At 53.0% G+C, this 22226-nt stretch overlaps 1 protein-coding gene across 1 annotated transcript in view; it reads left to right on the plus strand.

Moving 5' to 3' along the window:
• Positions 1–22226, plus strand: part of ADARB2 (adenosine deaminase RNA specific B2 (inactive)) — a 236013-nt gene that overhangs the window by 157620 nt on the left and 56167 nt on the right. The window contains exons 2-3 of the mRNA XM_055544168.1: positions 13260–13346; positions 15000–15874. Of these exons, the coding sequence (XP_055400143.1) occupies positions 13260–13346; positions 15000–15874 (962 nt within the window). The remainder of the gene's footprint in view (positions 1–13259; positions 13347–14999; positions 15875–22226) is intronic.

Consider the following 22226-nt stretch of genomic DNA (forward strand, 5'->3'; position numbering starts at 1 on the left):
ACCGTTGCACACCATGACCCAGCCTCCAGACTCCCTGTTCCCTTCAAGGGGTGGCTCCTGGCTCCCCTAGAACCCAGCCCACTTTGGGAGCCCAGACAGACCTCCCACACTGATTTTCTCTTCTCTGCTTAAGTATATTATAGTGAGGGTCCATCTCCATTCACCAGATTCTATTGATGCATTTAAATCATATACAAAATCAAGAATAGCTTCCCAGACACAGTAGCCAAATGTGTCGCCTTGCATTTTTGTGTGTGTGTGCACCCCCCCTGCTTCCTTCTTGTTTTTCTTAAAACCAGTGCTGTCTACATGCCCATCTCTTTAACCTTGTTATTTGCCCCAAATCCAGCGTTAAGGGAGAATCTATTTCTTCCAGGGCTATGTCGTTACACTTACAAAAGGAGTATAGGACATACATCAACTCAATCAAGCAAATAACTTTTCCTAGTCTAGTTTTATCCTTTCCAGAAACTGAATCACTATTTTTAATTTTAATAAACAGCTAATCCACTCAATTGATGAAGCAGCTTATTTACACAAAACCAATTTGATGAAATGGTTAAGGAAAACCAAACCAAACTATTATTTTGTGACACAGCAGCCTCACGCACAAAAAAAGTGCTTTCATTCTCGGTCGGTGTCTCCATATTCCCAACTGTACTCTCCAGCTCTGACGAGGTGAAGTGTCTGCCCATCTCTCATCCCCATACTCTCCACGTATGGGCCCTTCCATCCATAATTCTGCCCACCTACCATCCACTCATCCTCCCATCCAGGCCCAGAGTCCTTGGCCCCAGGGCCCAGCCGCCCTCCTGTAGGCTCTGGTCCCTGCTGTCTGTGGGTGGGTCCCAAGTGGGGAGAACCAGGACAGGCGTGGGTGGGGGAAAGGGACTATCAGTGTCCCCAAGAGGCCTACACCTGGATGGGGTTGCCATGGTGATGCTCATGATAACTCGTGGGAAGCTGCTTCTTCTGTAGCAAGGGGAGAAAATGGGGCCACAGAGGGTGACCGGCTCCCAGGGGTTGAGGTGGGGCATGGCTCCACAGTGGGACCCAGAGCTACTCCCACATCTCCTGGGGACCAGTGGACCTGCCCAGAGCTGGAGCTGGGCACACCAACACTGCCCCACACCAGAGCCTCCAGACCCTTCCAGGATGCGTGCACAGGTCACTACCATCAGGTCTCCCCACATTGACTCGGGTAGCAGGCCTTCTGCGGTCTTTGTGCATGGGCTCAGAAGAAGTACGTTCTGCTGTTTTGGATAGTTTTGAATTTATAGATATAATAGCTCTAAAGAGAAAAGAGCAATTTTGAAGCAGGATCAGAGTCCCAAACCCACAGAGCTAAACTCAAGTTGGCTTAGATTTGCACACAGATATTTTACATTCCTTTGTTCAGCAAACTCTCCTTCCAGCGAATGTTTCCCATCTCCCTTCTCAACACATTTGCGTGGTCCAGGCAGCAGCGGACAAGCCCAGCTCTTGAGGATGTTTTGCAACTTTGCTTGAAGACCCGAGGGCTGCCCTAGGCCTGACCCCCACGGAGGGCCTCCCCCCGGCCCAGTATCCCAGCTCGCGGGAGGCACTGGGCTCGCTGAGAGAAGGGCGCTCGACCGGGCATCTGCAACTCAATTGTTGCCTTCACTCCAAACATCTGCATGGAGTCCTTGACAATTTCTCAGAAACAAGAGCCCTCCTCAAAATTCCCGGTGACTCAACCAGGACAAAGTAGAAACAAAGGCGTCAGCCCTGCTGGAGTCTCTACTTCTGTCGTGTTTCCAAGTCAGTTCCAGGAAAAAGTTGTTCTAAACAGAAGTTTTAGAGAATTTACGTAGAGAAATGGCACTAGCAGCAATGAAGCAACAGACTCTGCTCTTCTGCTTTTCTGAAGGCAAGTCCCAGGTGGTACTGAACCCATCTTTTCTCCACCCAGGGTCCCACCCTAGTAACCTGGTCCCCATGATTTGGCCATGACTTTTTTATTGATGCATAGTGGATTTACAATGTTGTGTTTCTGACAAAGCAGAAAAACAATAGCTGTTGCTGCAGAAATGATTCTGTTGAGCATACAGGTGACATTTATTGTATGCAGGCACTTTCACAGCCCTGGGAACAGCCCTTGCATTTCCCCAGAACTCACAATTCACAGGGTCTGTGGGCTGAGGGTTCGGCGGACATGGTTGCTCTGCAGAAGCCGTGAGTCAGAGCCTGAGTGTGAGCAAATCATATAATCCTTCCATGCCTCGGTTTTCTTATTGATGAGAAGGAGGCAATACTAGCAACTAACGACTGCCCTGAGTGTTAGTTGAGGTGATACAGAAAATTGATGTTTTACTCTTTCTTCTTGAGACATAGTCGATACCAGTAACACCCAAATAAGCAGCATCAAGCCTGTTACAGGCCCTGGGCCGGGGAGGAGGTGGGGGGCTGTCCTCAATCAACTGGTGCTATACCCAGGATCTCTGAGGACCTGCCGGGAGCAGGTAGGAGGGCTCCCCGGAGACGGAGGAGGCAGGTCAGGGGCTCTGCAGCCCCACTCAGCTTTAATGCCAGGACTTGTATGTAGGAAGCTTCCACCTGAGATTTAGCTTAATGCGGGCAAAAAGAGAGGTAGGGTTCAGCAAGTTACAAGTTTTTGAACAATTTTAATGAGAAGAACCAGTAGAAAGGATCTGCTCCAGGGCTTAAGCTACTGCTTCCTTGGGGATGAAAGAGATGGTCCTAATATATTTCTTTCCAGCTCAGATTTGGGGATTTCAGAACCACTGTCCATCACTTAGCCTCTGGGGGTCTGGTCAGCATCCTTTAGGTCCATGGATTTTCCTGAATCAGCCAAGTCTATCTCGGCAAGTGAGGCAGACTCCAGGTCCTGGGCGGCTCACAGCTCTCGATGCTGCCCCCGAGGCCCACACTGTGGCAGCTAGAGAGCGGATCACTGAGTCCTGAGGTGACATGTTTTCACCAGGCGCACGGGCGACCAGAGTGGAGCCGTGTGTCCCAGTGCCCTGGCCTGGCTCTGTCCTTGCCACTGTGATGCATGCCAGCAATGCGGTGACAGCCCATGGGGGCAGGGGGTGGCTCTGTCTTTGTGGCATTATTGGTCATCTCGAGACTCAAGGGCAGGCTGTCAGCTTGCTGCCTGGGGACCAGACACACAGCCCATCATCACTCCTGAGCGCGTCACAGAAGAAGGGCCCACACACTCAGAGACGTGTCCCCAGGAGCTGGCTGGCCCCAAGGAAGCTCCTTGGTCAGGCGCCTGGCACGCAAACTCTCAGATCCCAGACACGGTGACCATGAGCTACAGTGTCCACACAGCCATGATCCAGGGGTGTCCTTGAACTTGCTTCGTTCAAAGAAAGGGTTTGCCTCCTGTTCGTCCTCATGTTGAAACAATATGCTTACATTTTGATTAAATGCAATGTAGGAGCTTGTCATAAGGAAGGTACAGAAGCAGGAGCCAGTCAGCAGGAAGGCACCTCATCTGGGGTGCCCTCGGCCTCCGAGCTCCAGAAGGGGCATGGTGCCCAGTCCTCTCTGAGCCCCAAGGGCAACCAGACCCCAGGCACACAGGCAGCTGGGGCTGTGGCACTGCCCCTCGCTTGTCTCCAACCAGCACCACTGGGACGGGAGCTCCACAGGAGCCAAGGAGCCGAGGAGGAGGGTGCAGGCCTGAGGCCAGCACTGCTGACACTCTGCGGGTGACACGCGGAGCCCTGGGAGGGCCTGGGTCTCAGCTCAGAGTAACATGGACTCTCCTGCCAGCAGGAGCCACGAGAGGTGTTTGTCCGCAAGGCTAGTGCCTGATGAGGCAACCATGGAAACCCTCGATTCTGCATTTCTTACAAGAGCCCCCAAAGAGAGAAGCTTCCGACTGAAAAAGCAGTGGTTTGAACCCACGCCCCATCCCTGTGTTTGAGTGTCGCTCCAGCTCCCAAGACCCCGCCCCAAACGGTTACTCTGTATCGTGGGGCTTGACTCCAAACACACAGAAACAGGTCCTCAGGCAAATTGAAAACATCCATTTGCCACATCTTATTACCAAACTGAGCCGAATGCAAAATAAGAGCATTAAAATGAGCCTCACAGGGATGGGGGACTCGCAGTGTGTCCCGGTCTCTGGCCGTTGTAACACCAGGTGTGTCTCCCCAGATAGACGAGCATGCAGCCGCCAATAACTCAAGGTGTTTTATCACTGTGTGTCCGCAGGCCAGGCATCAGATGGGAAGACACTCTTGAAACAGAATTAAATAGTTTTAGATCTAATTTTACCAGCCTGAACCAGGTTGCAGATTGATTTTCATGGCATCTAATAGAGAACACACACGTGGCCCATCTTATAGAAAATCCATCTACCACACTGCTTTCCACCCAGTCTGCTGCTCACTAGAAGTAATAAGAAACTAATATTTCACAAGCAGTGTGTCGTTCTGTAAATGGCCTCATGCTCCAAAGGAGCCAGGAGCAGCCCATCAGGCAGCCCAGGCCCCCAGGCCTTGTCAGTGCCGGGGCCACCCCATCCAGACCCTGCCTGAGAGCGCCCAGAGGTGTGTGCTCACAGCCCACCTGTCCCAGCACTCGCCCCCTTTTCCGCTCGTGTCTCCTATTCCTGTGTTCAGACCTGCCTCCAAACCTGGGTGGTGCTGAGCTGTGACACACCACAGACGTGGTAATCTCGCTGGACGACCTTTGCCTCCTCCATCACCAGAGTGATGGAGACACCGGCCTGTGTGCTGATTACAACAGAGCGTCAGGAGGACAACGCGGACTCCACACAGGCCTGGGGGCGGTGTGAACACACACCTCAGACTCCACACAGGACTGGGGGTGGTGTGAACACACACCTCAGACTCCTCACAGGCCTGGGGGCGGTGTGAATACACACCTCAGACTCCTCACAGGCCTGGGGGCGGTGTGAACACACACCTCAGACTCCTCACAGGCCTGAGCGCACTGTGAACACACACCTCAGACTCCTCACAGGCCTGGGGGCGGTGTGAACACACACCTCAGACTCCTCACAGGCCTGAGCGCACTGTGAACACACACCTTAGACTCTGCACAGGCCTGAGCACAGTGTGAATACACACCTCAGACTCCACACAGGCCTGAGGCAGTATGAATACACACCTCAGACTCCTCACAGGACTGGGGCAGTGTGAACACACACCTCAGACTCCACACAGGCCTGAGGGCAGTGTGAACACACACCTTAGACTCCACACAGGCCTGAGTGCAGTGTGAACACACACCTTAGACTCCACACAGGCCTGGGGGCAGTGTGAACACACACCTCAGACTCCACACAGGCCTGAGGGCAGTGTGAACACACACCTTAGACTCCACACAGGCCTGGGGGCAGTGTGAACACACACCTTAGACTCCACACAGGCCTGAGGGCAGTGTGAACACACACCTTAGACTCCACACAGGCCTGGGGGCAGTGTGAACACACACCTCAGACTCCACACAGGCCTGGGGGCAGTGTGAACACACACCTCAGACTCCACACAGGCCTGGGGGCAGTGTGAACACACACCTTAGACTCCACACAGGCCTGGGGGCAGTGTGAACACACGCCTTAGACTCCACACAGGCCTGAGTGCAGTGTGAACACACGCCTCAGACTCCACACAGGCCTGAGTGCAGTGTGAACACACGCCTCAGACTCCACACCGGCCTGGGGGCAGTGTGAACACACACCTTAGACTCCACACAGGCCTGGGGGCAGTGTGAACACACACCTTAGACTCCACACAGGCCTGGGGGCAGTGTGAACACACACCTCAGACTCCACACAGGCCTGGGGGCAGTGTGAACACATACCTTAGACTCTACACAGGACTGAGCGCAGTGTGAACACACACCTCAGACTCTGCACTGGCCTGAGGGCAGTGTGAACACACATCTTAGACTCCACACAGGCCTGAGCACAGTGTGAACACACACCTTAGAAGCCGCACAGGCCTGAAGGCAGCATGAACACACATCTCAGACTCTGCACAGGCCTGAAGGCAGTGTGAACACCCACCTTAGACTCTGCACAGGTCTGAGTACAGTGTGACCACACTCCTTTAGATGAGGATTTCTTTTTCTTATTTAGATGCACTTTCTTGCAGAGTCCCCGTCAGTCACATGTCAGTCCTTTGAGCCCACTGTTCATGTGAAGTGCAGAGCAAGATCTGGGGGGAGCTGGTGTGGTTTCAGGCACCCCTCCCCCACTTCCCAAAATAATCCAGGTATAGTTGGACCTGATGACATGTGGGGGGCAAGCGAGTGCGGGGACACTGGGGACCCGTGTCCGGGCCTCAGAGTGTCTTGGATGAGCTCTTTCTCTCCTGCCCTCCTTCTCCCCCTACCCCCTCTCCCCTTCCCCCTCTTTTCCTTCCCCCGACTCACCATCCAGAACTTTATGTTTGCTGCCCTCGGGCCCCCTGGGCCCCCAGTTCAGAACCAAGGCTCCAGGCCCACAGTAGGGGGGGTCCACCCAACCTAGATGCCAAGTTCCAGAACCGCCCAGAGCCTCTGCACAGGGACCCTCAGCCAGCCTGGCCTCTACCCCTCTGACCCAGCCCAGACTCACCTTTCAGCACAAGAACACATGGCTCTGGGGCTGACCCTAAAGGGGTAGGGGTATCATTAGTGGTCAGGCCACCTCCAGTGAGATGCGGTTCCCCCCACCTCCTTGGGCCCCCTGGACAGGACAGGCTCCTCACACTGTTCCTTCTTGGCATCAGTGTGTGAAAGTATTGATTCTGGGAGCAGCTAACTTGCGTTTGATAAAGCTCTGCTGAGTGAATATAGTCGTGTGCCCCAGTGGCTGGAGGTCAGGTGTGGGCAGGCCCATCCTCCCAAGGCCTCTGCCTGGGGCACGTGGACACCGCCTTCTCCCTGTGTCCTCACGCAGTCGTTCCTCCATGAGCGTCTGTCCTCATCTCCTCGTCCCGGTCACAGGGGATCACAACCCACCCTCGCGGCCTCACTGTACCTTCATCACATCTTACAGGCCCATCTCCCAAAGTGGTCACATTCTGAGTCCTGGAGGTCAGGACTTACATGAATTTGGGGAGGACACGGTTCAGCCGATACAGTGAGTGAGGAACAGACAGGCTGGCTGCCAGTTTCAAGACCAAATTCATGTTCTTATCTGCTGGGCATTACCAGCTGAGCCTGGCTGGTGAGAAGCAGACCCTCTCATGTCACAGGCCCACAATCTTTCTCTGCCTGAACTCCCAGGTCAGAGATGGCAGCTTGAACACAGTCCCTTAAAATTCATGTTTCTGAAAATCAGCGAGAGAGTGTCTTGCCTCCCCCCTACTGCCTGCACGGAGGTTAATTGTTCTCTGGCTTCCCGGGCAGCCTGCCTGCCCAGGCTTGTCCTCATCTCTGTTTGGATAGAAGCGTCAGTTCGCGACACACCTGTGCTGGGGGAGCAGCCACGGCAGGAAGGAAAGTGGGTCAGGCCCGGGGGCCGTCTGTCAGAGCACGTCTGGGGAAGAGGAAACACAAGGAGAGAGCACAGAAAGAGCTGGGTTTGTAGCCCGAAGGTGCTGACCACGCTCTGACGCTTCCAGCTGTCACCGAGCTGTGCGGACGTGGCCGCGTGTGGCCCACGGACGCCAAGGACAGAGCACAAAACCTCACTCCAAATGGCTGAAATAGGGCAGGACCAAGTGCCGAACTGATATCATTTTTAAAAATAACCTGTGAACTATTTAGTGCTTCTCAGGAGGCAGAGGAAAAGATCAAATCCGCAGGCATTTTAGCAATTATGGTTTTAAGAAAAAACACAAAGTAACATGTTTGTTTCAGCAAACAGTTATTTCACATGGGTAGATTTTCCAAGTAACTGACATGGACTCCTGCCCCAAAGGGTTTTTCCTAAATTTTCATCTTAATTGGTAAAAATTGTTTCATAAACTGTTGATAAACGAAACAGTCTGTGAAAGCAAACACGGAGTTCACAACAGCACGGTCCGAACCCTTGGACCTTTGCACGACTCCTCAGTCCTCATGGGTAAACTGAGGCTCCACGGCTGCAGGGCATTGACAGGGCCTGATGCTCCTAACCATCCGCTCACATGGGCTCGTTCTCCCTCTGGGTTCATGTGTCCGAGGACAGCCCCAAAGGGCCTTGTCTTTGGCCTTGTCTTCTTAAAGCCCTTTAAATGAATTTGAGCTTCCAAATCTACAAAGTAAGCAAAAGACAAAGCGAAAACCCCAGGCCCTGACTAGGAGGCCTGACTGCACATACAGTTCACTTTAATATCTGTCACCTTGGGTTTCTCCTTCCTGGAGTAAATCGTGCTCTGATGCTCACTTCTTGTCATTTAGTTTCTTGTCCAGTCACATTTTGTATCTTTTATTATTTTTAAATAATTGAGATATAATTTGCACACAGAGAAATGCACAAAGTGCGTGTCACAGTCCAGGGGCAAATGCACACCCATGTAACACATGTCTCTGACTACACGTGGGAGGTTTCATCCTCCCGGAAAGACCCCGCCCTCCCAGCCAGCCTCCCTGGCCCTAGTGTGACCGGTGTGTGACCTCTGCATGACCCGTTGCCAAGGGGGGCTGTGCCTTTTCTGGGATCGCAAGGAACCTTGTTTTTTACACCTGGATTTTTGCACAACATGATGTTCTAGAGATTCATCTGTGTCCTAATGTATCTTAATCCTCAATACTTGTTATTGTTGATCACAGCCACAATATGAATTTAAAACAGTCCATGTTCACATCCTTATGTTACCAGGCCCTTGGGATGCTTCCCAATGAGAGCTGCCTCGAATCACATTTCTGCAAATGCTCTGGCTCATGTTTCATCTTGAACGAATATATATGAATGAATGAATGCATTCTTGAAGGAATATATATTTCATTGATCTTGTGACCATTTTCATTATGATACAAGATAGAGCTCAGAATTCACTTTTTTCCAAGACGATGTATAGTTTTTCAGCACTTCTTATTAAAAAGACTTTCTTTCACCCCAACATGAGACTCTGAGACCTTTGTTGAAGGTCAGTTGATCACACAAGTATGATTCCATTTCTTGAACCATCCACTTTGTTCCATTTTTCTATCTTTATGTCATCACCAAATTGTATTTCTTCTTCATTATCAATATTCTCAATCAATGTGATCTCGAGCATTTCCAGGAAGTGGCTTCTGCCCCACACGTGCTCCAAAAACACACGAAATCACTTCAACGTGGGCCAAAGCCATTTATTTTGCAGTTGTTTGTACTGAGTAACAAGGTTTATAATATGAAAGTCCTGGATCATTCATTCCAAGTAGCTCATTGAAAATGCCATTATACTAATGACCTGAACATCCCCCCAAATCATTCCTGACTGGAGGCTGGCCTGCATGCTGTCCTCACAGGGGCCTCTCACACAGAACAACATCCGGCTGGTTCACAGGGACGCCAGGCCTGAGCTGAGAGCCACAGACCCGTCCGCAGGCAGGGATGCCCAGCCCATTCAGCTGCTTTCCCAGGAGAAAGGCCCCCTCCTTCCTCTGACTCTCCAGAGAGAGGCCTGTTAACCAGCTGCTCTCAGCAGACCCAAACCATCCAGAACTGAGAGTAACAAAAGCAGGGCCTCTATTTTCCATCAGTCTGTGACCTGCATGAAGCCAGATTTTCAAATGACTGTGAGAAACACAGAGACAGAAGCAGCTGGGCACTGGGGCTCTGCTCGCCTGGAACCTGCAGAAGTAGATGCCTTGACAGGCCTGTGTCCAGGAAACAGCCACGAAGAAGGCACCAACAGCAAATAATTTGCCTTGGAATTTTTCTACATAGAAAATGCAGTTCCTCACCCTTTTCCCTAAAGACCTTCTAAAGACTCGGTCTGAGGGAATTCCCTAGCATCCAGTGGTTAGGACTCTGTGCTTTCACAGCACTTTGATCCCTGGTTGGGGAACTAAGATCCCACAAGCTGTGCACTGTGATAAAAAGAGAAGACCCTATGTGTCCTTCCTAGGCGTTGCTGTTTCCCACCGAGAGTACACGTGCTGTCAGGGTAACTACTTCTCCCTCCTGAAGCATCCCAGCAGGTGGCAGTATCCAGAGTCTGGTGAGCTGACTCAGCATCTCTGAGGCTTTCTGCCTGGCTTGTCTGCCTGGTTTCAGCTGACCTGAAATCCAAACCCACCACCCCAGAGAAGTGGATCAACCAATGAAGGGCTAGGGTTACCAAAAAATCCACAGGATGTGCAGTTAAACCTGAATTGCTTTTTATTTTTTTAATTGTAGTAAAACATACAAAATATAAAAGGTGCAATATTACCTGTGCTCCAGCATGTAGCTCAGTGATGTTAAGTATGTCTCTATGTTATACAGCCACCACCACCTCCACATCCAGCTTCCTCATTTCCTCAGGCTGGGCTCTGTCTTCACTCACTGACCAGCCCCGTTTCCCTCCTCCAGCCCCTGGGGACCATCCTCCCACCTGTCTCGGTGATTTATACGTCTCTACTGAAGTGACTTAGCAGCAGCAGCAGGGGCCTCACAGGAAAAGGCAATGGCACCCCACTCCAGTACTCTTGCCTGGAAAATCCCATGGACAGAGGAGCCTGGTGGGCTGCAGTCCATGGGGTCGCTAAGAGTCGGACACGACTGAGCAACTTCACTTTCTCTTTTCACTTTCATGCATTGGAGAAGGAAATGGCAACCCACTCCAGTATTCTTGCCTGGAGAATCCCAGGGACGGGGGAGCCTGGTGGGCTGCCGTCTATGGGGTCGCACAGAGTCGGACACGACTGAAGTGACTTAGCAGCAGCAGGGGCCTCACAGACGTGGTCACCCTGCATTTGTCCCTTGGTGGCTGGCTTCCTTGGTTAGCACCATGTCCCCAAGGTTCACCGTGCTGTAGCCTGCGTCAGAATCCTCTTCTGTTTCAGGGATGAATAATGTTCCCTTGTGTGTACAGACCACATCCGTCCGTCTACCTGTGGACACTTGGGTTGCCTCCCCATTTGGCTGTTGTACGTCACACTGCTTTGAACATGGGCGTGCTGTAACTCTTTGAATCCCCCTGTTGGTTCTTCTGGATCGACACCTGAGTGGAAATATGCACTTCCCAGGGGCTGCACTGTTTTACACTCCCACCAGCCATGCACTGTGTTCTGATTTCTACACATCCTCACCCACATGTATTATTTTCTTGGTTTTTTTAATAGCAGCCAGCCTAACATGTGTGAGAGGCTGTCTCACCCTAGTTCTGATTTCCGTTTCCCTGATGATGTTGAATATCTGTTCATGTGCTTATTGGCCATTTGTGCATTTTCCTTGTAGAAATGTTTATTCAAGTCTTTTGCCTTAAATTTGCATTTCAGATAAGTAATAATTTTTGTAGTGTGTGTATGCCCCACACAATATTATAGAGATGTACACAGAAAAATATCTTCCATGTATCCAAAACTCAGTCTTCACTAGATGTCTTGAATTTTTATTTGACAACTCTGGCCACCCTAGAAATGGAGGACTCTGATGGATGGAAAACCATCTCTAAGTATTTCACAGTTTGTCTAAGGTGAGCTCTGAAACGGCTTGGTGTGTTTTGTGGGTGTCTGGCTGGGAGCCCTGTTTATTAGAAAATTTTAATTTCATTTCAAAATGCTCCAGACTAAATCATTTGAGCTTCACACTCGTTCTGGAATATTACTGGGCTCCTTTAATGAAATTATAACTCAAGAAGAGATTTCATTCCCACACAATAAATCGGCACAGCCACAAGGGTGGGAGTGGGGCCTTCCCTGGCTGATTCCTCTTGTTCGGCTGAATGAAGAGGGAGCAACCTCCCATATTTGAGTTATTTATTGTTCTCTGAGTGAGCATTATATTGTTGCCTGTCCCTGCTGGAAACAACAGCTGTTAACAGGCTCCTGAATGAATTTCAGCGTGAACTCCCCTGGCCTCTGGAAAGCCTGGCTAAAGAGAAAACAGGCTCAGAACAGAAAGAGAAAGAGCATGCTCCAGGCCTGGGTCTGGAGTCGGCGGCACAGCTGAGGTTTCCGCAGAAGATCGCAGAGCTGTGCCCGGAGCAGGGCTCTTGTCTGAGCACAGAGCAGACACAAGGCAGCGCCAGGCATGGAGGATGCAGAAAGTACCCCTGACGGGGGCCCTGGGCCCCCCGCCAGCGGGGAGGGCAGTGGTGACCTTGTGGTGACCTCTGACACACGGGATGGGCAGCGGCATGCTTCCATCCGTGGTTTCCTAAGAACACTTGGTTTCCTAAGGTCATGTGGAAAGTCAGGAACACTGCAGCCCTGAGGGTCTTAGCAGAGGAGCTCTGGGGGCATCAGGGCTGAGTTCTCCTGTGGACTCACTTGTGGTTGGGGTCAGGGTTCTGAAATAGGGAGTCTTCCTTTTGGTCCCTTCCTCGGTATTCTCTTATTTCAGCCCTTGGTCTCTGTTTAGAAGGAATAGCTGAGCCCGTTGGTCCCAAGCACCACCTCGTCCTGGGTTCGAGTTGCTCTCTGTGCTGCCCCCAGGGGAGTCTGCAGCCAGGACCACCCCTAGGGTTGCAGGCGGGGGCTCCCGGGCTCCTCTTGCCACTCAAGGACCACTCCCACTTCAAGGGACCCTCCACGCCCTCAACCCTGCTCCCTCGTCCTGTCCCGTCATCTTCTGCTCAAACACACATCGAGTATTTGTCACAGTTTTGAGAAGTCCTTTTTTTTCAGGTGCTTTCAGTCCACAGAGCGAGGTCTCCGCCTCTGGGGAGGAGGGTCGTGGCTCTGTTTGCAGAAAGCTCATTTATCTGAGACAGGTCTCAGTTTGCCTCGCTCCTCTTTGTGAACTAACCTTGGTGTGCAGGTGGAGACTTCTGGTTTTGAGGGACATGGAGACACCAAAAATAAGAAAATAAGAAAGATGGAGATCATAAAGTTTAATATTGAATGGAGAGGGGAATTTGATAAAATGCTGTCAGAAATTCAATAAAAAACTAAACCAAAATGAAGAGGCTAAAACCAAAATGAACTTTCAACTTCCCATGTCCAAATCCCCAGTAATGAGGACATGTGAAAGCACTGAGTTTTTCTAAAACTTGGTGTCGGGAGTTCCCCGGTGGTCAGGTGGCTAAGACTCTGCCTGTAGTCCCAAAGCAGTGGGCCACAGGTTCGATCCCTGGTCAGGGAATTAGGTCCCACATGCTGCAACTAAGACCCGGTGCAGCCAAATAAATTAAAAAAAAAAAATTTTTTTTAACTTGGTGTCAAAAGTGCATTTCCTGTTCTTTTCTTTCCAGACAAAGTGAGCATGTTGTCAGCCTTCATCGCTCCCTTCAAACGCCTGAACCCTGGGGCCACGCACGCAGAGGATGAGGACAACCTCAGTAAGCAGCTCCTTCCCCAGAGCCGGGGTCCCAGCCCCACAACTGGGATCCTATCCCCACACAGTGGTAGGAAATCCAGGCAGTGACCATGTGACTGAGAACTCCAGGCATTGCAAGAAAAGATACTAGTTCTCCTGACCACCCCTCCTCTCTTTTCTTTGCTTTTCCCTCCAAACCAAAAAGAGAAAGGAAAGTGAACACAGCCTCTTTGAACAGTATGTCCAGTTATTTAACAAAGAAAAAGTTGGACGGATGCCTACTGTTGAAACTGCATTTGGCTTGTGAAACTGGAGAGACACCCAGGGGGAGGGGGGGCAGGGGAGTTGCAGATCTGGACAGCGCACACGCCAAGGAGACCAGAGCAGATGGCTGTGAGGAGAGGGAGAGTTGGGTGCGTGTGTTGGGCAGGGCACCCCTCTTGCTTGAGGCAGGAAAGCATGGAGGGTGAGATGGTCCACAGAACAAGAACACGTCTTGCATTTCAGTGTTATCTTACAGGGGATAACTGACTACCTTTTCAGCCAGAGTCAGGCATGTGCTTGTGGGAGCAGGCAGCCCGCTGATGGTCACTGAGGCTCTTGGGTGGGTGACCAAGGAGCAACGGGTGTGTCTAGGGGTTCATTGTGGGGGTCCCCAGGCCTGGTCTCAGAACTGGCACAGAGCCAGGCTCTCTGGGGGCAGGAGCATTCCAGCCCTCTTTTCTGGGGGTCCTGGAATTTCCAGGACATTCATCGGGAACCCCAGCTCCTGAAATAAGCAGGGGAGTTGGCCTGGACAGGCCTACAAGTGTCTGCCTCCCCTTTCCTGCTGTTTTCAGAACTGCATCTGACTCTGCTCTGTGTCAGGGGTCTTGTCCTTTACACATGTTCCCTAGCTCAACCTAACAGTAACCCCTGAGGCAAGAGCTGCCAAACTCAGTTTCCATCTTAAGAAAATGGAGTTGAGGCAGGTGGAGGGGCTGCTCAAGGTCACACACACTCACTATGGTTGTGGGGGACTTTGACCTCTCACCTTTTTGACCCAGAGCCACAGAATGACCACTGCCCTGCCCTGCAGCTTCCCTGACTTCATGCAGACTACTTGGGAGGCCGTGTTGGGAGGAGGTAATCTGCCTGTCTGCAGAAACCATGAGTGGCATCACCCCCAGAGCATGTATCAGGATAGCCTGGGAGGCTGCACTTCTATCAGCTTTTATGAATTACCGATCAACATGGGTGGGATCTTCCTCCACGCTTGGATCTGCCCGACTCACTTTAAACTTTGAGGCTGACAGACCTGGGATGAATACCAGAGGGTGTGGACGCAATCTCAGGCCAGGAGGAGGACAAGCTGGGCCTGCCGGGTGGTTCCTCCAAGATAAACCTTCTCCTGAGAGACTCAGAAGGCGGCCACCACACCAGCCACTTTGATCACACACGCTGCCTTCCCCATCCCACATCTGGGAGATCAGTAAGAACATGGAGAGCTCCCAGAGAGTTTCTGGGCACTCTGCTGTGGGTTCCAGGGGCTGAGCTGTTACTCTCTCCGTCTTTACCTCCAGTTTGGGAAACTGCAGGTTATTCCCGCCTCTTGGCCCAGGTGCTGAGAGGGGTCGTCAGCAGCAGGGCCCGCAGTCCCCACAGCCCTGGGTCACACGGTCTGTCTCCCCTCCAGGTACCAGCAGTGCCGATGTCAAGGAGAACCGCAATGTGAGCAACCTGGAGGCCAGGCCACCGCCAGCCGGGGACAGGGCCCGAGGGGGCGCACCCGGCCTGAAGAGGAAGCGGCCGCTGGAGGAGGGCAATGGTGGGCACCTGTGTCCCCTGAGGCTGCTGTGGCGGCGGCTTTCATGGTCTGTAGCACCCAAGAATGCACTGGTGCAGCTGCACGAGCTGCGGCCAGGCCTGCAGTTCCGTATGGTGTCGCAGACCGGCCCGGTGCACGCGCCCATCTTTGCCGTGGCCGTGGACGTCAACGGGCTCACCTTCGAGGGTACCGGGCCCACCAAGAAGAAAGCCAAGATGCGGGCAGCAGAGCTGGCCCTCCGCTCCTTCGTGCAGCTCCCCAACGCTGGCCAGGCACCCCCAGCCCCCGGTGGCATGGCCCCTGACTTCACCTCCGACCAGGCTGACTTCCCCGACGCCCTGTTCCAGCGGTTCGAGCCTGCAGCTCCCAGCGAGGGCTTCCCGGGGAGCCGCCGCCCCCCTGCCCCTGAGTGCCTGTCCACGGCCTGCCGGCGGGGCCGGCTCCTGGGACACCCACTGGACCTGGGCCTGGGGGGACCCACGGCCCCAGGCACCGGGAACCCTGTGGTGCTGTTGAATGAGCTGCGCTCCGGCCTGCGCTACGTGTGCCTCTCGGAGCCTGAGAAGCGGCGCGCCCAGAGCTTCGTCATGGCAGTCAGCGTGGACGGGAGGACGTTCGAGGGCTCGGGACGCAGCAAGAAGCTGGCCAAGGGCCAGGCCGCCCAGGCCGCCCTGCAGGCCCTCTTCGACATTCGGCTGCCTGGCCAAGTCCCCAGCAGGAGTAGAAGTCACCTCCTGCCCCAGGTGAGAGCCCTCGGGTGGCTGCCAGGGGGCGGAGTAGGGTGGGGGCAGCAGGCAGTCCCCCTGCTCCATCCCCATGTGTGGGGGGCTCCTATGCCTCCCAGACAAGCAGATGCTGCCCCTACTGCCTTGGTGCAGAAGCCAAGCTCGGATTTGGGGACAGAGAGCCTGAAAGCAAATGTGGGAAGGGAAGGAATGCCTGGGGACTGGGCAAAGGTGATGGAGAGCTGGGCAGCCAGCTGTTTTGGCAATAGTGATGCTGGCCACACGGGACAGGGCAGTGGGGGGAGGGCTCCCTGCCCCCGAGAGGGCAGCACAGCAGGACGGCCCCTCGGTGCCCATCATTGGTATGTTCGGTGCCCATTGGCGTGTTCAGGGCCCGTCGGGTATTCAGAGCCCGTTGGGTGTTCAGTGCCTGTCGGCGTGTTCAGTGTCCATTGGTGTGTTCAATGCAGGTCAGCGTGTTCAGTGCCCACTGGTTTGTTTGGTGCCCATCGGCATGTTCTGTGTAGTTGGCGTGTTTGGCGCGGGTCTGGGCTGTGTCTCTGACTCTGGGGCTGGAGTTCTGCCAGAACAGAGGGCTGGGTGGGTGAGGAGCTCAAGGGGGACCCACCCCTCACTGCCTCGAGGGCTTGTTGCCCACAACACGCGAGCACCTCACGGAGCTCAGCCCTGCACAGGGGAGGCGTCCTGCGCACCGTCCTGGTGTTGGGACCTATTCTCCTGCCTCCTCCTCCTTCTGCTCATCTATGAGCATTGTCCCCTCTGAGCTGACACAAGAAGTCCCCCTCATCCACTTCCTCATCAGTGGGGGAGAAGGTTTTTCAGTTAAAAGCCCTCAGTCTGCACGGGGTCCCTAGTCAGAGCTCGGCACTTGTAAATCTCTGCTCAGACCAGGGCATTCTCATGTCACGGCACCTCACGTAGAATCCACTGTTTGCCTGAGGAGGTCATGTGTCCACTAGGGGTGGACTCAGGGTGCTGGAGGGGTGCTGGACGGAGCCCTCATCTCAGATCACAGCCAGGAGCCAGCGTCCGACCGTCCGTCCATCGCTCTACCCATTTGTCCATCTGTCCATCCTCTCATCCGTCCAATGAGCAGTTCTCTGACTCTGGCAAGCATAGAGCATGGACAGGCCCAGCAGGTATCAGTCTGGTCCCCACAATTCAGCCACATGATGGACAGAAACTGCTGAATGGGGAACCCCGGGGGCAGCTGTTTCTCCTGCTACCTCTGCCCCCAATTCCTTCATTAATTTTCAAATGTTTGCTGCACATTCTAGGAGCAAATTGGAGGGGTTGGCCCATTATCTCCCCATGTCTCACCTCCCACACAGCCTCAGATGACACACAGTGCGGACAGAGGCGAGTGTTTGGTGTTGACACGAGTCCTGGCCTGGAGCGTGGTGGCCCTGCCATCCCTTCCTGACGCCCCCCACCTGTCTCTCCCCCTCTCCTCAGCCCGGTGTCTCCACCTCGCCTGTAGCTCTGATCCCCCAATACCTTCCAAGGCAGCCCCCCAGCCCCTCTCAAGCCGGGTGACCTGGGCTGCCCATGAAGGCCTCCCTCCTCTGCCCGACGTTATTTAGTGAGCAGAGCCCTTCCTCCATTTCTGCTGTGCACACACACCCACACACACACCTGAACGAGGGCTGAAGGATGTCGGTGAGCCCGCCATGACGCCTTTCCTTTCACGTTGTCAACCCTGCGCTCTCGAGACGCAGGAACCGGGCGGCACTGCTGCTTTGTAACAGTTGTTTGACCCCAGAATGCAGCACATCAGTGAAAGCTGCCACCACTAAATAATTCTTCCCTGACAGTCAGCTAACACCCGCCCGGATGACGGGTATGGAGGGTATGGAGCAGCAGGAGGCTGCGGCCCATCCATCACCCCGGGCTGTCCTGGAGCGCGTCGCCTGCTCCCCTTTCAGCACCAGGCAACCTCTGGGGCCTTATTAAGTCCAGAGCCCACCTTGGACGTGGTCTAGATTCAGAGACTCCAGGGTCCCTGTAGACACAGCTCCACTGCCTCCTCTGCCCAGGCGTCTATGCTGTCTGCAATGCGTCCTTTCCACTCACGCCGGTCCTGGTCACCAGGGTCACAACCTGTCACCCGTGTAACCGCACTGCCAGCACCTATGTCAGGAGTAATGCCCCTGGCCCTGCTGTGCACACCCCCAGGAAGGTCTGTAAGGCCCCTGCCCGAGTCCGGGGCAGGTGGCGGGGGGGCAGCGTTCACCATGGAGAGACCTGGCCTCTGACCCTGGGGTATACAGCTCAGGATTTGGCACTCTCTGCCCTGGGGCAGGCTCGGTGCACAGGACACCTGGGGTCTTGTTCGATAGTTCGCTCGCCAGGCCCGCCAGTATGATCAGTCAGCAGTGTGGGACTTCTGACTGCAGGAAGCCCAGGACCAGGCGTCCGCAGTGCTGATGCCACACAGGCGGGTCAGGACCTGCCCTGGGTTGTTCAGCCTCAGCCCAGAGCAGATCTCAGCGGGGCTGGCTCAGTGGGTCAGAGGCTCTACCCATCCTGAGGACAACTCTGAGCAACTCAGTCCCCCAGAAACCCCTCAGCTCAGACCCCAGGGATCCGCCCCCAGGGACCCCTGCCCTCGGTGCCCAGATACCACCCTCCTTGGACAAGTGAGGCATCTGTCCCTCCAGGCTGAGCACCCCTGTCCAGCGGGAAAGAGTCATTTAGGCTGGTTTTGGCCTTGAGTCTGAAGCAGTTCTGAAGAATAACATTATCAATGAAGATTAAAATCATGGACATGTTGGATTTCCACCACCTCCTCAACATGAGGGGTGTCTAAGAACCAGGCTGGTCCCTCCCTTCAATTTCACAAGATCTGACTTCAGGTCTCTTTGCCAGAGTGACGAGAACACAGCTTTGTTAAATTCTCCACTGCCCACTGCAGGCCTTTGTGAGTGGACACTGTGCAAACACCACTGATGAGGTGCCTGCAGAGACCAGGGGGAGGTGGGGGACAGGCCTGAAGCTCAGATTTCCTCTAGGTTCACAAGACGTGTGGACGCAATAACAAGACCACAACAGAATATAAATGCTCATTAGCTGGAACATCATTGTTAAAAGAGAAAAAGGTAAATATCATAAGACCTGTGTCTGTGTGGTCTTATTCCTCACCCCTGGCATGAGAAGACTGGGATTCTGGGATTCACAACAGCATTAAATTCCACCAGAAAGTCTTGTCTCTCAGTGCTTCTGCTCTGTGGAAACGGAATAGCAGCAGTCACGTGATGGAGAAGAAAGTGACTGAAAGTTACGAGGATCTGGCGGGAAGGGGAGGGGAGATGGTGAAACACGGCCCCTCATGTGGAAACCACGGGCTTGTCTTGCTCCGAAGTCTTTCACCCTCAGTGATGCCCTTTCTTTGTTTGTTTCTCTTTCTTTTTTTAAATTTCCATGTCAGGCTGCGGTGGTACTAACAGTGTCTGAAAGATACAGTCAAATCAGGCAGCACACGTTCTCCCCAAGGGTGGGAGGGTGTGCCTTTGAAACCAGCTACCAAGGCGGCATGCTGACCAAGCCCTTTGCAGGTCCTCCCAGGGAGCGGATGGCCCCGGCCAAGCCTGGCCGTTGGTCAGGTGCCCAGAACACCTTCTCTGCTCCCTGATGGCACAGCTCTCTGCTGGGAGGGGGAGCCATGTATCATCATGGAAATAAAAATGCCTCCAGAGGTCAGCCCTTTACCGCACACTTGGATCTGAGCTCCAAGTTTAGACCCAGGGCTGACTGCATCTCAACCTCAACAGCTGCACTTGGGGACACAACAGAGCCCCTCCCCTGCTGCCCGGCCACCTCACAGGTTGTCTGGCTTCACACCCCTGCTGACCTCCACCCTAACCGCAGAATATTCACTAGCGTCACCTCGACAGATCAGCAGGAGTGGGTCCTCAGATTTCAAATGGGCCTGAATTACAGAGGGTGGAAATCACACCCGCTCAGCTTTGAGATGGCTCAACACCATCCAAGGTGTTTTCCCCTGAGAACACCCCAAAAAAGCCGTGGGACCCCGTGAGGCCCCCCTCCTGAGCCCCAGTGGCCTCACTCCCCCAAATGCTCCAGTCAGCTCTGCCCTGGCCATGTGTCCACCGCCGGGTCTGCAGGGGCCCATAGTCCCAGCAGCCCACCCACCTCCCTTTCAGTGTTTCGTGCTTAGCCATGGCCATTCTCCCTGAGGCGAGGCCATGATTGTCCAGGAAGCCTCCTTGCATTCAACTCCTTGGCTCCATCTGTGATCTATGGCCACAGACACCCTCTTGTGGTCCTTGTGGAGGAAAGAGCAGCCTTCTACCCTCCTGCCCGTCCAGCCAGCACTGGCCTTCCCCATGTCCTCATCTCCTCAGTAGAAGCACCGAATGCCAGACAGGAGTGATGGGTCCCCTGGCTGCTGTCACACACGTACCCTGGCCCGTGTCTCCAAAAACCCCTGCAGTGAGGCTGCTGAAGGCTCTGTAGATGCTAACAATACATATGTGCATTGACACAGTGTACATACAATGTGTACACAATGTAACTTATATGATACAAGCTGTACACGCAGTGTCTACACAATAAACTCATACAATCTATACAATGTATACACAATGTCTATACAATATAATTTATATGATACAATTTGTACAAGGTACAATGTATACACAATATAGCTTATATGATACAATCTGTACAATGTATACAAAATATAATTTATATATTTTTGTACAATGTACACTTAATGTGTACACAATATAACTTATATGATACAATCTGTACAAAGTATATCCAGTATAATTTATATGATACAATTTGTACAATGCACACACAATATAACTTTGATACAATGTATACACAATATAATTTATGTGATATAATTTGTACAACTGTATACTCAATGTGTACACAATTTAATTTATATGATATAATCTGTACAATGTATATACAGTATCTACAAAATATAATTTGTACAACACAACCTATATAATGTATACATAGTGTATATACAATATAATTGTACAATACAATGTACACTTGTACACTTAAGCATGATGGATACAATGTACCATCTACATTTATATAATATCCTCAGCATCTGAATTTCTACTGAAGTTTGACACAATTGAAGTTAGAAGAGAGAAATGTGTCTTTAAACCTGTATGTTCCCCATTCAGTGTTTGGTGTCTTCAAATACAGTTAACATGAGTGTTGATCAATTAAGCAGAGGCTGTAAACCAAGCTTCCCCACTTGCTCACGATTCCACAGCCACGACTGACATTGGCAATGCCCAGGTGACCCATAGTGATGTGAGGAGCTGATATGTATCAGACACTGACTATGTCACATGTTGCTGTACACACTTTACATATATTAGCACATCTGAGCCTCACAGAACCATGGAGGGGGCCCCACTCATGTTCCCATTGTGCAGACGCGAGCCTAGGGGGCAGGAAAATGAAATTCTCCGGCCAAAGTCTGGCTGGTGAAGCTGGGAGGAGGATCACAGGAAGGCGGAGGCCAGAGACCCTCCGTCAGGCTCCAGGCTGCCCTCCCTGAGTTCCCAACACTTTTACAGGTTTGTCGAGGAAACGGATCCGCCTGAACAATGGGGCAGCGCATGGCCTGTCATGGTGGGAGTGACACAGGGCACAGAGTGGGCCAGAGCAGGAAGGCCAGCAGCAGAAAGGGGGCTCCCAGGTGAGGGCCCCAAAACAACAGAGCAGGGGAGCAAGCCGACTCCCTCACGAGAAGATCACCTTTGTCAGCACAGAGCCTGCCCCTGGCTGTGTAGACGGCAGGCTTTGTGGGGAGGGCCAGGCCCCCTCTTCCTTGGGGACATGTTGTCACAGTAAAGAGGACCGACATCAGAAAAAAACACGGCAACTGGGAGGAAGCCCACATGCAAAAAGCCAGAGGAGACAAAGGGGAGCATCCCCAGGGGCACAGCACCTCTATCCATGGAGCTGGGGGCCTGCACACGACGGAGGGCGGGTGCCCAGTGGCCATTTGCCTCTGCCCTGCCCCCAGAGATGGACTGTGGGGCAGCCCTGCTCCACAGAGGTCCCGCTCCCTTTCTGCTTGGCCTTGAACACCCTGTTGTCTCAGGAGACTGTCCTCGAGCAAGAAGCAAATTAACACCATTCTTATCAGAAGCCGACGGCACCCTACCCCTGTGCTCGGGGTTAGGAAGCCTTCCTCAACGCCACGTGTGCACTCAGGAGAGCAGGGACATGTCGTCAATGGACACTCCATCCATCTTCTGAGTGACCAGGACACCTGTGCCCGTAGAAAGCCCTCCTTCTAAATGGACGTGTTGACTGGACAATTGTCAAAGTTTGGCACAAAACCCCTCTA

This window comes from Bubalus kerabau, chromosome 13 (assembly GCF_029407905.1).
Source record: "Bubalus kerabau isolate K-KA32 ecotype Philippines breed swamp buffalo chromosome 13, PCC_UOA_SB_1v2, whole genome shotgun sequence".
NCBI lineage: Eukaryota > Metazoa > Chordata > Mammalia > Artiodactyla > Bovidae > Bubalus > Bubalus kerabau.